A 14,935-nucleotide genomic window follows, 5' to 3' on the forward strand; every position below is an offset into this window, starting at 1 on the left:
CCTATACCTCTACAACTCACCTAATCTACACCTCCCTGAACACCATGGGCAATTTCACATGGCCAATCCACCTGACCTGCACATCTTTGGACTGTGGAAGGAAACTGGAGCACCCAGAGGAAACCCACACAGACACGGGGAGAATATGCAAACTCCTCACAGACAGTCGCCCAAGGCTGGAATCGAACCTGGGTCCCTGGTGCTACGAGGCAGCAGTGCTAACCACTGAGCCACCGTGCCATCCAAGGGAATAACGCTTGTCCAATACTAGTTTGAATTCTCTGTCAGATGTTTATTGAGAGTATATTTAGCCAAATTTGGCATTCAGTCATTAACAAAAGTATTCTTGTTTTTTGACATCCATTCCTCAAAGCACTGTGCCTTGGGATTTAACATTAATGTCAGATCCTTGTTGCGATGAGGTTGTTTCATATAAAACCGGAACATATTGGCAAGCTCTTCGGCTCCTGGAAAATTTCGCTCCTCATATTCCTTGATTGATACCTGAAATAATAGGAATGTGTTATTTCTGTAAAATTTACACATATAACCAGTGCAAGAAAAGCTGTGCAATACTTATGACTGATGTTAAATTCATACCACACAATTCTGGATTTCAGCATTCCTAAGATCAAAACCAGTTCACCAAAAGGAAAAATGTTGCACTTAAATCAAGACTGTGCTTTTAGACAATGGTTATATTCTTGTCAAAAATTCTCTTAGAGAAATCATCAGTGCTTGAATGTTACATGATTCAGGAGGTGAATATAAAGCAGCTCTTTGAACTTCGTGGTAAACATGCATTCAAGTTATATACCAGATCTATTGATAAAATCCAGCATTGTTTCCGATGGAAGACTGCATCAAGCACTGGACACAATCGGGTCTGTTGTGTAATCTAGAGAAATAACAGCTATCTGAAATAGGCTACTTATGTGAGTGTGGATCAAATTACACAATTTACCATTGCTTTTAAGGGGCTCAGGTTGTACAGATAAAGACTGTGAAATTGGACAGGTTCCAAAAAACAGTAGCAAACTTTGTGCTCGCAGCTAGTTTAAATGATGGTAGTGTGTGGTCAGCGCTAAACACATCGTTCAACGTCTGCACGCTTGAACACGGGGATCAAAACAGTCAGACACTAGCAAGACTAAAAGCTTAACCTCCACTACTTACTGAAAGGTAACTTACACCTCTCAAAGCATTCTGGCTTCAGCATGTATGAAAAGATGTCTGATAACTGATTCTGACCTGGGAAAGACTCAAGGGTGTCACTACAAGGCAGAGATTGAGCAGTGAGACCTTCTTGGAGGCTTTGTACAGAGAGTGGAGATGTCACCTAATCACAGGAAGCCAAAAAGCCCTCCAGGTAAACATCACAAAGGCAGTGAGACCAAACAGTTTCGGAAAACAATACAAGGCTCTGGAGGCAATGCTAGAAGAATGCTTCAAAGGAACGATCAAGTAAACATATTTACAGATACCATAACCCACCAATTCGGCCACTAAAGCCTCAAACCCTGCTCAGTACACCGTATCTCCAACACTTAACATTCAACAATCTCTTTCAATGACAAATACATAGCTTCATCTCATCTACACTCACTTAGCACCATTCCACAACTCACAGCCACATCCTACAGCTTCCACATATTGCCAACTACTCAACCACATCATTCATACAAGTCGACCCACGCTTTACTGACATACTTTCCTCTTCCTTGAGGTCAAACTGGCACATAACTATTGGCAGCAGCATATAATTCTCTGGAGTAGGAGGGATAAACATAACAGCATGTCCTTATCCCTGTGTGAAAATCATTAATGATCCAGATGGGTTTTTATGACAATTGATAAGAATTTCAGTCAGCGCTATTTAACTGATGAGCTTAAATTCAGCCAGCCGCCAACGTAAGCATTGAACCCATTGTCCTTAGAGCATTACGCTAGGTCTCTAGATTATTAGTCCATTTACCATACCACTATATTATCATTGGGTTCCAGCAGAATTTTATGACAGCCCTTGAACTGTGCGTGGAAGCAAACATGGAATCCCAAAGGACACACAAAAGTAGTTGTTGATATTCAATTATGTATGGCATCAAACTGCTCCAGTAAAATTAGCGTAAATGGAGATAAAAGTGTACATTTTCCAGTGATCACAGCTATCAGTAAGAAAGATCACTCTGATGTTGAAGACCAGTCACTACAGTCCCAGGATATCATGACAGGTACTCTTCAGCGATGCACGTTTAATTGCTTAAATGTAAGATTTTCCTTTGCTTAAAATATCAAGAGTAGCACAAGTCACTGGTCATTATACACTGATCAGCTCTGTTTAGAATTTCTCAGAAAATGAGGTAGCCCATGCCATCCTACTAGATAATGTCATCCTACTATACAATGGAGTTGGATTGATGAGAAGCACCAGGCAACAGCCAGGGCATGACCTTTCCAAACAAAGGCAATTGTAGCCATCTCCCTTTAGTTTCCATGGCACTGCCATCACTACATATTAACAGCAGAGCTACAAAAGGAGAGCAAAAAGTGGGCAATTTCTACAAGTCATTCACTTTTGAATCTCTAATCATTTTAAATATTCAAGTCAGCTGCATGGTCAGGTATATAATACTTCTTAAATAAATTGCTGTTGTACTATTGCCCTATAATGTGCTACTTTAAGAGCATGATAAGTTCATGAACCAAAGACCAGGATGCAAACCACGCAGCCATTTGCCATGTGCAGTCCAGTTGGAGGTGTGCTAGCAGGAGGCTGCATACATAGTTACTTATAACCGCATGTTCTGCTCTATGCTATCAGTAAACCTCTGAGTATTTCAAGTAACTGTATCCCCCTACTCAATATGTGTCACAAGGTAACACAATGACAGTCAAAATGATACACCAAGAAATATGACCCCAATCAAAACTAAGCAAGTTCATTCGATTAGTGTCTCATCACTGAACACAAGTACTATGACTGCAGTATGTACAATCTAAAAGATGAACTACAGTCACTCATTGAGGTTAATTAAGGAGAACAGCTCAGCCCCATAACTTTCATCACCGTGTAGAACAAGCAGCATTGCCATGGGAACAGCATACTTCCAAGCTCCCCTGTAGGTCACACATAATGTACCACTATTCCTTGACTGTCATTGAGTGAATACCCTAGTTTTCCTGAGTGGCTAGCACCAGGGGTTGGTCCAGCACCACCTTCTCAATAAATGATGAACAATAAATGAGGCCTTGCCATATCAACCCATCCTGAGAATAAATATAATCCCAACTTCTGACAACATTAGGTATCACCAGAGAATTTAAAATAAATAAATTAAACAAACATGTTCTTCTGAGCTTGAACACTGGTGCTTGTCTGAAGAAGTGTGGAATCCTTTGGTGCTAAGGGGCCTCAAAATGCACGTCCTGAACTTCAGAACCACACAGAAGATTAAAAAGAATGTACAGTGTTATATGGAACCGGGATCAGTTAGATAACTCTTTCTGAGATTTGACACAGGTACGAATTGAGTGAATAATCTCCTCCTTGCTGAAGGATTCTGTCATTCTATGATCTTTTAATCTGTGTGTAAGCCAAGACTTTGGTGTTCTGGTTCAGAATTTATTCACTAGTTAAGCCAAAATCATTCAGTTAGAACAAACCAGCAAAACAAACATAGGTACAAAAAACAGGTGATTTGGCTGAGTCTCAGCAATCATATGTGGCCACTAAATTGTAGACTGAGCTCTCTGGTGTGGATGTTCCTTTTGATATTGAACACTGAATTTCAAAATCCTTTTTTAAACCAACCTTAGAATCTTGAATTGATTTTCCAGTGTGTCGCGACATAATTGCAGCATACTCCTCAACCGTAAGCTTGTCAGTGCTCAGGCCGATCTCTTTCCCAATATACTTTTCAGGGCTTTTCAAGACGGCCAGCACAACTCCACCCAAGTCGTTCACAGACATGCCATCCATTGGAACTCCTTCCATTGGAATATCTATTGGAATTGATTATTCAATCACTTAGATAAATAACAATAGAAGATCTGATAACAGAAATTAAAAATAGACAAATTCAAAAATGAAATATGAAATCTAACAAAAGCTAACAAATTACTGTTAAAGGCAAAATACTGTGGATGCCAAAAGTCTGAAACAGACACACAGAATGCTGCAGAAACTCAGCATGTCCGGCAGCAACGTGAACAGAGAAACAGAGTTAATAAACTGAGACTAGCATGATTTCTTCAGACTCTTGTTTAGAACCCTGAAGACGTCACATCAGACTCGAAACGTTAACTCTGATTCTCTCTCCGCAGATGCTGCCAGACTTGCTCAATTTCTCCAGCATTTTCGCTACGTCTGTAACTGATTGTTGTTATTTGTCTCATTCTCAACTGCTCTTCTCACTTTCATATGTCAGGATTTAATTTCAACTTTTTCTTTAAACAGCAGAAATTCAGCTCAACAAATCAGGAAATATAACTAACCAACCAATAAGGTTCTTTTGTAAGGAATTTCACTCAATTAACTATACTATTTTCTTGTACCATCAGTTACAATGAAATTTTGTTTGAAACCTGAATTTTGAGGCTTACTGAAATGAAGTACTGATTAGATTCCCTACAGTGTGGAAACAGGCCCTTCGGCCCAACAAGTCCACACTCTCCCTTGAAGCATCCCACCCAGACCCATCCCCCTACAACCCACACACCACGAACACAACGGGCAATTTAGCATGGCTGAGACACCTAACCTGCACATCTTTGAAGTGTGGGAGGAAACTGGAGCACCTGGAGGAAACCCACGCAGACACGGAGAGAATGTGCAAACTCCACACAGACAGTTGCCCGAGGTGGGAATCGAACCCGGGTCCCTGGTGCTGTGAGGCTGCAGTGCTAACAACTGAGCCACCGTGCCACACTAATGGTGTCTGTTCTAATGGTTTCTCAATAAGTCAATTTCCTAATTATCTTTCCTGGTTTATGTTGATAACCTCAGAAGTTTTTAAATGTAAATTCTCAACATTTTATATCTTAATCAAAAGAATGGAATTAATATTGGTTGAAATCAACATTGGGAATATACATCAGCATGATAAAAAAAACTAAGGAACATTTCTGACTTAAAGTTCACATTTAAAAGTGACAAATCACTAACTTCAGACTGCGTGGCTCAAGGAGCATATGCAGATCAGGAGTGTGTGGTTAAATCCCCAGTCTGTACTGAGTTACTGATTTCAACTGGAACAGCGATCAGGATTCAAAAATTAATCAGAAAAAAGAAAACCTGACCAATATCTAGCTCCTGACTTCTTCAGGAGGTTAAAGAGCAATGAAGATAAGTGTAGGTAAGATGCCAGGTAACGAAAGGACTTGGGCCACAGTGGCCTCTTGAACTGAATAGGCTGTCAACATTAATTAACTAGATTTGCACATAAAGAACACCATTTAAGTGCTGGGGACCTGTTGGCTTTCATGGAGCTAACCTCAAAAAGAATTTGTGGCTTTAGGAAAGGAAGGGGAAAACTGAGGGAAAGAAAATTTTAACAGTACTTCAAATTTTCTTTGATCTCCTGAGAAATGAGAGTATTTACTTGTAATACCAACTGTATAGTGTTGCAACATGTTAAGCTTTCCAACAACATACCTAAAACATAATATTCTTTGCCTGACTTAACAGGTTTAAACACACGTAGAAAATTTTCAAAGTAGCCAGGCATTCTCACACTTGTCATGGGAGCACCAATTTCTCGGAAGTATTCTTCTATCTCTCCCTTCCCATCGAAATGTGGCACATCCAGCTTTCCATCAGTCAGCTTCTTTACATTCTCAAGTCCACTGAACACAATATGCTTCACTTTGAACTGGCTGGAAATATCAGCTACTCTTTTACCCTGACAAAGAAAAATTACGTCAACATTACTCTGTTTGTAGTTCTTAAATTAAAATCACTGGTAAAGTTCTTTTAATGGTTCAGGTCGGTCTGAGATTCCTGATCTGTACCAAGTAATCTGATTTCAGCTGCCTTGATCATGGGGCTGACTCAATTTGGGGCGGAGAGACAAAAATTAAATACTGTTGCCACATTTGCCTTTTTTTTCTCATTGTCAATCAGGATGTGTGTGTATGTGGTTATCCAACAAAGTCAGGACTAGGTTTAGAAATGTCTTCCAAGGTCAAGTACACGGAGAACATCAGTGGCACTGTGACCCCTCATATGAGGAATTGCTGGAGTGACCTCACGCATGAATGAAGGCCTTTGCAAAAGGTCAGAAAGAATCTGCAAGGAAGAGTTATTCATATGAAGAAGATTAAAAGTAATGCTGTGCGACTTCTTAAATTACTCTCAATAGCTTGATCACAACATGTTGTGCAGGAAAGATCCAAGTCTAGTGCAGGCCACGTCTGGACAAGCTGTGACATTAATCTCACACAAAGGGAATGGCAGAAGAATACAAAGAAACAGCACTCAGGAGAAAACAGTGAACACATGATCACTAAGCACACTTAACCAATAATTAAGAGTGCAGGACTGTCAACAACAGGAAATCCCCTTCAGTGCCAATGTCATCTCTGGAAACAGCATTCTATTCTTCTAATGTTAAAGTATGCTCACAAAATCACCCAAAATCCCTTTTCTACAAAATATGACTTGTCTGCTGAAGCTACCTCTGTATGTAATAAGTTATATTTATTGTGTACTGAGTTCTCAATTTCAGAAGTGCAGTATTCTTTGAATAGAATATATTCCATGAATTTTAAAATGAGGGTGAGACAGATAATCAGAGATTACAGTTCATTGCAAAGTTCCTAGAAGTGGTCTGGCTCCTATTCCTTTGGAATTCTCTCTTTGTCCCTGTGGCTTTCTCTTCTAAAAATATTTTCAAAATGCATAACTACAACTAGTTTGGCTCTTATTTTCCCTTCGCTCAATTGTAAAGATGCTGTTGTGTATTGACTATATTAAAACTGCTATTTAAAGGCATAAAGTTGTAACTTTGGAATAGTATTATTGGCGTTCTTTATTGGACAAGGTATCTGCAGAAGGGTGTTTTCCCTTATGCGACAGTAGGACCAGAGGGCATATCTCAGAATAATATCTCATTTAAGACAGAGATGAGGACAAATTTCTTCTCTCAGAGAGTAATGAATCTGTGAAATTCTTTACTGCAGAGTGCTGGAGAGGCTGGGTCATTAAGTATGTTCAAGGCTGAGATGAACAAATTTTTGGTCAGTAAGGAATAGCAGAAAATTAGACTTGAGGGTTATCAGATTACCCAAGATCTTATTGAATGGCAGAACAGAATTAATGGGCTATATCTGCTCCTATACGTAACAGTAATAGGCCCAAGATTAGGCTATATGCCTTCCTTTTCTTCTAAGCAGCATTGCGTGGTAATATCTGAAACAAATGTGAGAAGCAGAAAAAACACAAGAAAATATATGGTAGCTCAGAAAGAGAATGCTTTTGCATGATATTTTCATAATATTCATACTTAGAAAAGTATTACTGCTACAAATAGCACATAGAGCTAAGTGAGCACATCAAAACCTGCTGTAGACTGTCAGTAGTTCAAGGATGAAAATTAACCTGCATCAATACAACAGTGTGATGTAGCCATAGATATTGCCTGAAGAATTTTGTTGATAGATTATAGTCAAATATATTTCCGTAATAACACATTTAAAACTAAGGGAACAAAGTTCTGACAGTTTATTTTTCTCAGCTGTGCAGTTCCAGTTTCCGACTTCTAGAATACAAGTTTCTAGGCAACTACCATTCATACAATTACAATTTGGCCTCCAGTTTACAAATTTAGATAGAGAGTTTCTTTCTGTCCTTCTGCCTGTTGCTAACATACATTCACCTTGTATATTATTCAGTATACACTGAAAATTGTGATAATGAGGGGATTTTGCTGAGTGGCCAGTATTGCAGACAGCCCAAGGGAACAGTAATGATGTTGATGTGAAATGTTATAGTCACGAGCCATGCCAGAGACGAATGAGTATTGATTATGCTATCAGAACGTTGAGATTACAGCTTTTGGATAGGATAGTATGCACAGTGGGTGCTATTTGAAAAATACTTTGCTTTCAACTAGGTGTTATAACTTGGCTCAAAATTGGCATAAATCACTCATGATTCAAACACAGGAAACAAAATGGTAGATTAGCTGCAAAATAGCATGAACAAACTTTGACCAATTAATGTCAAGATCTGGCAGATTTTTGAGGCCAGTTGATGTGCTGAAGAAATGAACAATGAGCAGCTCTTTCAGCAATTTTAAACAAATTCTTGACAGGACATGAAACCTTCCAGACGTTTACTGATTTCACAAGAAGACATGCTACGCAACAGATCCCTTGAAACCCCTGAGGATGCTAATTTCCTGCGACTAAGCTTACATTACCTACACGTGGTAGAAGTAGATCCAGAGCCTATAACTTAGGATGTGTAACTCTATATTGAGAAATGGATCTCTAAATTTAGTGAAGGATAGTGCAAGCTGGTGAAAAGTCAGCATTATAACACATGCACGAATGACTGCAGGACAAACATGTATAGATGAGAAACAGATACAAATGCAATAAAATACACCCCTTTTATATAATTATTAGCCACTATTCTGTCTCTTTGTTCCTCTCAGGTTGAATTTTCTTCTTATTTTGTACCTTCAACTTCCGACAATAAGGCATCTTAGGTTAAATATGAAATGTTGTACTACTCCAACGGATTTGGATGACAAGAGGCCTATATCAATTTGTTTGACATGCATGAGCCACCCCTCTGGTTAATGGAACGAAGAGATGTAGCTGAGCATGTTGAGGCACATGGCACAATGATGTTTGCTAAAATCTCCATGAACAAATACAAAGTTCTTTTACATCAAACAAAAAACTAGTTGGGACCCTAAATCCATTTTCTATAAAAATCAAAAATGCGTTAATTGCTAAAATGAATCGTTTTTAAGAATGATAGCTTTTTGAATCTCTACTGAAACAATTTGAATTAAAGATGTAAAACAGCTAAAGCTCACAAATTGCACAAAAGAGATGTTTGTTGATTTTGTAGAATAAAAATGGCACAAGAGTTGAATGATTTTCAAATGAAAACTGCGAGGTGCACCAATTGAATTCCCATGCAGCAGTTTGAGATGAGCAGATGTAAGTTACATGTGCATCAGTCATAGGCTTAAAATTATTACAAAGAAGATTCAGAGCTGAATTTCACCAAAAATCAAGAGTTACTTTTCGAGAAGGGTTTTTCTCCATTGTCCCTCTGCAGGTTACCTCACAGGATTCTCCATGCTCACCTTCTTATGCATCCATTATTGCCCTATAGCTGTGTGCTCACTAGCACTGAATGAGTTCAATGCTGCCAGGACATTCTGGCATTTCCAGCATGGGCACTATATTTAAATACCAGTTCAAACACCACAAGCCAGGAAAGCCCTTCACAACTGCAATGTTAGAAGAGCCACCCTGGGATGCCTCACCACCTTTCCTGCATCTGCACCAACACTAACAGCTACTGGAACTATTTCACTACTCATTTCCCTGTCTTGAATTCCAGGAGCACCAACAGAATTTCACCAGCTCCTTCTGGTGAACACATCTCTGCACTGGTGAGGAAGAAACACAACTAGTCCCTGGCAGACAGACAATCCCCAAAGACCAGACACCTGCTCAGCCCAGACATTAAAGTAGCCCGGGTGTCTGTTATTATTAACTATGTGAAAATGCAGGCAGATTTGTCAAAGGCATTTGGGAAACTGACTTGATGGCTGGAGGAATCCATCAATGCTAAACATCACATGCTAGTTCCAGGATGCATTTGTCCGGCTGTGACCATGGACAAGTTGGCGGCTACCTGGAAAACCAGGTCAAGCACTACTCAATGTCTTCCAAATATATGGCAGACCTACACTCCTTTCGACATTGAGAACTTCATTTTTACAATTTCACTGCACCTAATCGACTTGCTTGCCATTGCCCACGTCAATCAGGATCTGGAAAGATTTCATGCTTAACCTCAGCAGTGGGAAAGTACACTCAATATACTCAACAAACAAAAAAAAAGTGTCGCCCGTTTGAAAATATTTTCAATAGGTTATCGATGAGTATATAAACTAACTCGAAAGACTATACAGGTTAAAATGCCCAAGTTGCATATTGTACAACTCGTGCGATTTAGTGCAGCAGTCAAATAGTTCACTTTCATTTTTTCCTAGGTCCTGAAATAAGGTGGCAGTAATATTCCTCTGCCTACTGAACATCAATTTCTCTAGCATTTTCTGTTTTTATTAGAGATTGAGAGAGTCAGTCAGGCAATTATTATATAGCATTCATAAAACGAAGAAACCTGACAAAAAAATTCAATAACATCAAATGTGATAATGTCACAGTGCCTCTACTTAGGTCAAATGTGGAATTACTAAACTGCTCAGATTGTAAAATATGACAACTTTGCAGCATAAAGAATGTGAAATAGAGGGAAACTACTTCCTTGAGATATATAATAATTATTGGCAAAGTTGTAATTTGTGATATATGATTGGATAAAAACAGTTTATAGAAAGCAAGAGGGTTTCCTTGGATGAAATGCTCAAGCTGATGATTAGTGTCTTATATTTCTGCCATTGTTATTGTTATTTTTTTGAGTATCTTTAACAATTTTGCATATTAACAGCCAACAAGATTAAATTGAATACTGTTACACGAACGTCCATTGAAAAAGTAAACAAATGCAAAATATATGTAACGATGTCCTATTTTTCTGCTTTTACATACTTCGCTGTATTTCTTAGCAATGCAAAGCTACTGCATGGTATTACTGTATATTCAACTGGATATATTACTTTATCAGAGAGTCCGAACATAACCTCATGATAAACAAATGTCCATCTTGTTGCAAAATCTACAGATAAATTTCTCAAGGGCAAGTAGCTGGTTGCATTCTGTTCCCCATCTTCAATGATCTACTGATCTCTTTAACAAGCTATGTTTTTCAAGTGTCATGTTGACAAAAGGAGTGAGGGGATCAGTGCATTCTGCCAGCTAGATACAATACCTTCACAACTGCAATTCTCCGTGTGCTGAGATGTCATTCTTAGAAAGTGCTGCCATAGAGTGTTACTGAGCACAATCAGACATTTCTCAGGGGGGCTATTTTGTGGCAATTTGCGCCAGAATTTATTTTCGTTTAGAAGTTACATTGTGAATTTCACTTCCTGTCTATGATCTTTGCCAGATGTTAGAGATGTATCCACATACATATTTGTATTGCAAGAGTCCCAGCCCCCCAAGCAACGGTAAAGTGGGAGTTAGTGTCTATCTGCTCACACTTGCAGTAGCAGAACAGCTAGCTCTGAAGACGTTTGACAAACAACAGTCTGTGTCATTCTTCCTCACCCTAGCAGAATTATCACCGTTTAATTATGTTACAGCACTGTCATCAAAGTTGAAGAAGCCACTAGGAATCACACTAATGCCAGAATGCTTCTATAGATGTCAGCTCTCCTGAATGTACATCATAATTTTAAAAATTTCATTAAATTAAAATGCTACATGAAATATCTGATAAAAGATTATTTAATTAGATTAAGAAGGAAACATTTGCCTCTTTTTAGTATCTTTCACATCCACAGGATTATCTAAAACACATAATTAATTACATCTTAAACTCTAACTGCTGTTACTGTATACAGCAAGGTGTCAGCTAACTTGTACACAATAAGCCCAACCAGCAGCAATACAAATAACCAGATAATCTGTATTATTGCTGCAGTTGAGGTGTAGATATGGACGAGAATACTTGAAAACTCCTTTGATCTTCTTAAAATAGTGCTAAGAGATTTCTTATATCCTTCCATGGATGTGCACAGTGATGGTAAGGCCAGTATTTATAGCCCATCCGTAAATGCCCCCAAAAACTACAGTCCATCTGGTACAGGTATGCCCACAGTGTTACTGGGAAGGAACCTCCAAGAGTTTGGCCCAATAACTGTGAAGGAACAATGACATACTTCCAGGATTGAATGTTACTTCGAGGGTAGCTGTAGAGGTGTCCAATGTATTTGCTGTTCTCACCCTTCTAAATGGTGGTAGGGGCCACAGATTTGGAAGGTGTTGTCAAGGGAGCCTGGGCTACTACTACAGCACTTCCTGTAAGTGGTACTCACTACTGCCACTGTGCATTGGTAGTTAAAGTAGGTCAATTTCTAAGATGATGGATATGGTGCCGATCAAGCAGGCTGCTTTCTCCTGGATGATCTCCAGTTTCTTGAGTGCTGTTTTAAAATGGGAAGCTGACAGTGAAACGGATGTTTTCTACAAACATAAAGTTAATTTTTCAAAGAGAGATTATTCAGCTATAATTATTAACATAATACAACCTTAAAAACCCATTTTTACCTCATTCAAAAAAGGTGTAACTTTTTCAAGGGTTTTCACAGCCAAACTAATAGCATAAAAGGAAAAATTCTCATAAATTCTGTGTATCTAGTTGACTGCATCAGTGGGACGTGGCTGGGCTGGAGGGAAGGAGAACGTCAAATGTGTGCCCCTTCAGGAATTTAGAGTAGCTGTCAACGACTTCTGGATTATGGTATTTAACTGTACAGATGAAAATTTGGGAAATTGCTGTCAGTTTTGAAGGAGTAATGACTGAACTCCCATCATTGCATCATCTTCCCAACATTAATACTGTTAAAGAAAAGGGTCATCTTAACTTCAAATGCTACACACTGGCTTGACAATAGGAGACGAAAGGTCGTGGTGGAGGATTATTTTTCGGACTGGAGGCCTGTGGCCAGTGGTGTTCTCGGTCTATTTTTGTGTGTCATTTATATGAAGTTCATGGATGACCCTAAATCGGTGGTATCATCGACAGTGAAGAAGGCTATCTAAGATTACAAAGGGATCTTGATCAACTAGGCCAATGGCTCAGGAGTGGTTGAAGGTGTTGCATTTTGGTAAAACAAACAAGGGCAGGAGTTATACAGTTAATGGCAGGCCCTGGGTAGTGTTGTTGCATAGACAGACCGAGGGGTTCAGGTACATAGCTCTTTCAAAGTTGCACCACAGGTTGATAGGATGTTAAAGAAGGCACTTCACACACTTGCCTTCATTGCTCAAACCATTGAGGACCGGAGTTGGAACATCGTGTTGAGGTTGTACTGGTGAAGATATTTTTGGAGTACTTTCTACAGTTCTGGTCGCCCCGTTATCAGAAGGATATTATTAACATAAAAACAGACATAGAAAATAAGTGCATGAGTAGGCCATTTGGCCTTTCGAGCCCGCACCACCACTCAATACGAACACGGCTGATCCTGCAATCTCAGCACCCCATTCCCACTTTCTCTCCGTACCCCTTGATCCCTTTAGCTGCAAGGGCCACATCCAGCTCTGTCTTGAATATATCTAATGCACTGGCCACAACAGCTTTCCGTGCATGAGAAGTCCATAAGTTCACAACTCTCTGAGTGAAGAAATTCTTCCTCATCTCAGTCCTGAATGTCTTACCCCTTACTTTTAGACTGTGACTTCCCCCATCTTGAACATACTTCCCGTATCTAGCTTGTCCAGTCCTATCAGGATTTTATATGTTTCTATGAGATCCCCCCCCTTCTAAATTCCAGCAAATACGAGCCCTTTCCTTACATGTCAGTCTTGCATTCCAGGAATCAGTCTGCTGAACCTTCACTGGACTCCGTCATCAGCAAGAATGTCCTTCCTCAGACGAGGAGGCTAAAACCACACACAATACTCAAGCTTTGGCCTCACCAAGGCCCTGTACAACTGCAGCAAGACATCATTCCTCCGATACCTAAACCCTCTCACTATGAAGGCCAGCATGCCATTAGCTTTCCTCACTGCCTGCTGCACCTGTATGTCAACCTTCAGTGGCTGTTCCAATATGATACCCAGGTCCCACTGCATCACACCTTCTCCTAAACTGCCACCATTTAGATAATAATCTGCATTCCTGTTTTTCAAAACAAGTGGATAATCTCACATCTATCCACATTGTACTGCATTTGCCAAGTAAATGCCCACTCAGCCAGTCCGTCTAAGTCACCCTGCAGCCTCTTAGCATCCTCCTCACAGCGCACACTGCCACCCAACTTAGTGTCATTTGCAAGAGGAGATATTGTATTCAAGTCCTTCATCTAAATTGTTAACTGGATGTTAAACTGGGCATTAACATGTTAAATTGGTGAGGGTTCAGAAAATGTTTACCAGGATATTGCTGGGAATGGAGGGTTTGAGTTATCAAGAGAGGCTGGATAGGCTGGGACTCTTTTCTCTGAAGAACAGGAGGTTGACCTTACAGAGGTTGATGTTATAGAGAGTAAAGATCTTTTCCCTACAGTGGGGGGTTCAACATCAGGGGATATATTTTTAAGGTGAAAGGAATTAGATTTAAAAAGGACCCAAGGGACAACATTTTCACATAGAGGGTGGATCATATGAGGAATGAACTGCCCTAGTGAGTGGTAGATGCAGGCACAATTCTAACATTTAAAAGATATTTGGATAGGTAAATGAATAGGAAAGGTTTAGAGGTATGTGGGCCAATTGTAGGCAAATGGGGCTAGGTTCAGTTTGGAAATTTGGTTGGCATGGACAAGTTAGACTGAAGAGTCTGTTTCTGTGCTGTATGACTCTATGACATTGAGACCAATTGCAGTTCATCATGTAATTCCAAATTCCCTGTATCAAGACAACTTTCATTATATACTATAACAACCTATACATATTGACATCAATTCCCACATATACTGCAACTACTCCCTCTTCCAAAAAAGTCAACAGATGCCATTTCTAGAACATTGAAAGTCATCCATTACTTGGCACTTGCAACACTCTGCTCACCCCTATTTCTTCACACGAAGAGGCTACGCTCACACCAATGCTGTTA

General features: G+C 39.5%; 1 protein-coding gene across 1 annotated transcript in view; it reads right to left on the reverse strand.

The window, feature by feature from the left end:
- Positions 1-205: 205 nt before the first annotated feature.
- LOC125454007 (nmrA-like family domain-containing protein 1) overlaps positions 206-14,935 on the reverse strand; it is a 66,307-nt gene continuing 51,577 nt past the window's right edge. Inside the window, exons 3-5 of the mRNA XM_048534248.2 lie at positions 5,654-5,900; positions 3,812-4,002; positions 206-504 (exon numbers count right to left, since the gene is read on the reverse strand). Of these exons, the coding sequence (XP_048390205.1) occupies positions 325-504; positions 3,812-4,002; positions 5,654-5,900 (618 nt within the window). The 3' untranslated portion in view covers positions 206-324. The remainder of the gene's footprint in view (positions 505-3,811; positions 4,003-5,653; positions 5,901-14,935) is intronic.

This window comes from Stegostoma tigrinum, chromosome 7 (assembly GCF_030684315.1).
Source record: "Stegostoma tigrinum isolate sSteTig4 chromosome 7, sSteTig4.hap1, whole genome shotgun sequence".
NCBI classification, from domain to species: domain Eukaryota; kingdom Metazoa; phylum Chordata; class Chondrichthyes; order Orectolobiformes; family Stegostomatidae; genus Stegostoma; species Stegostoma tigrinum.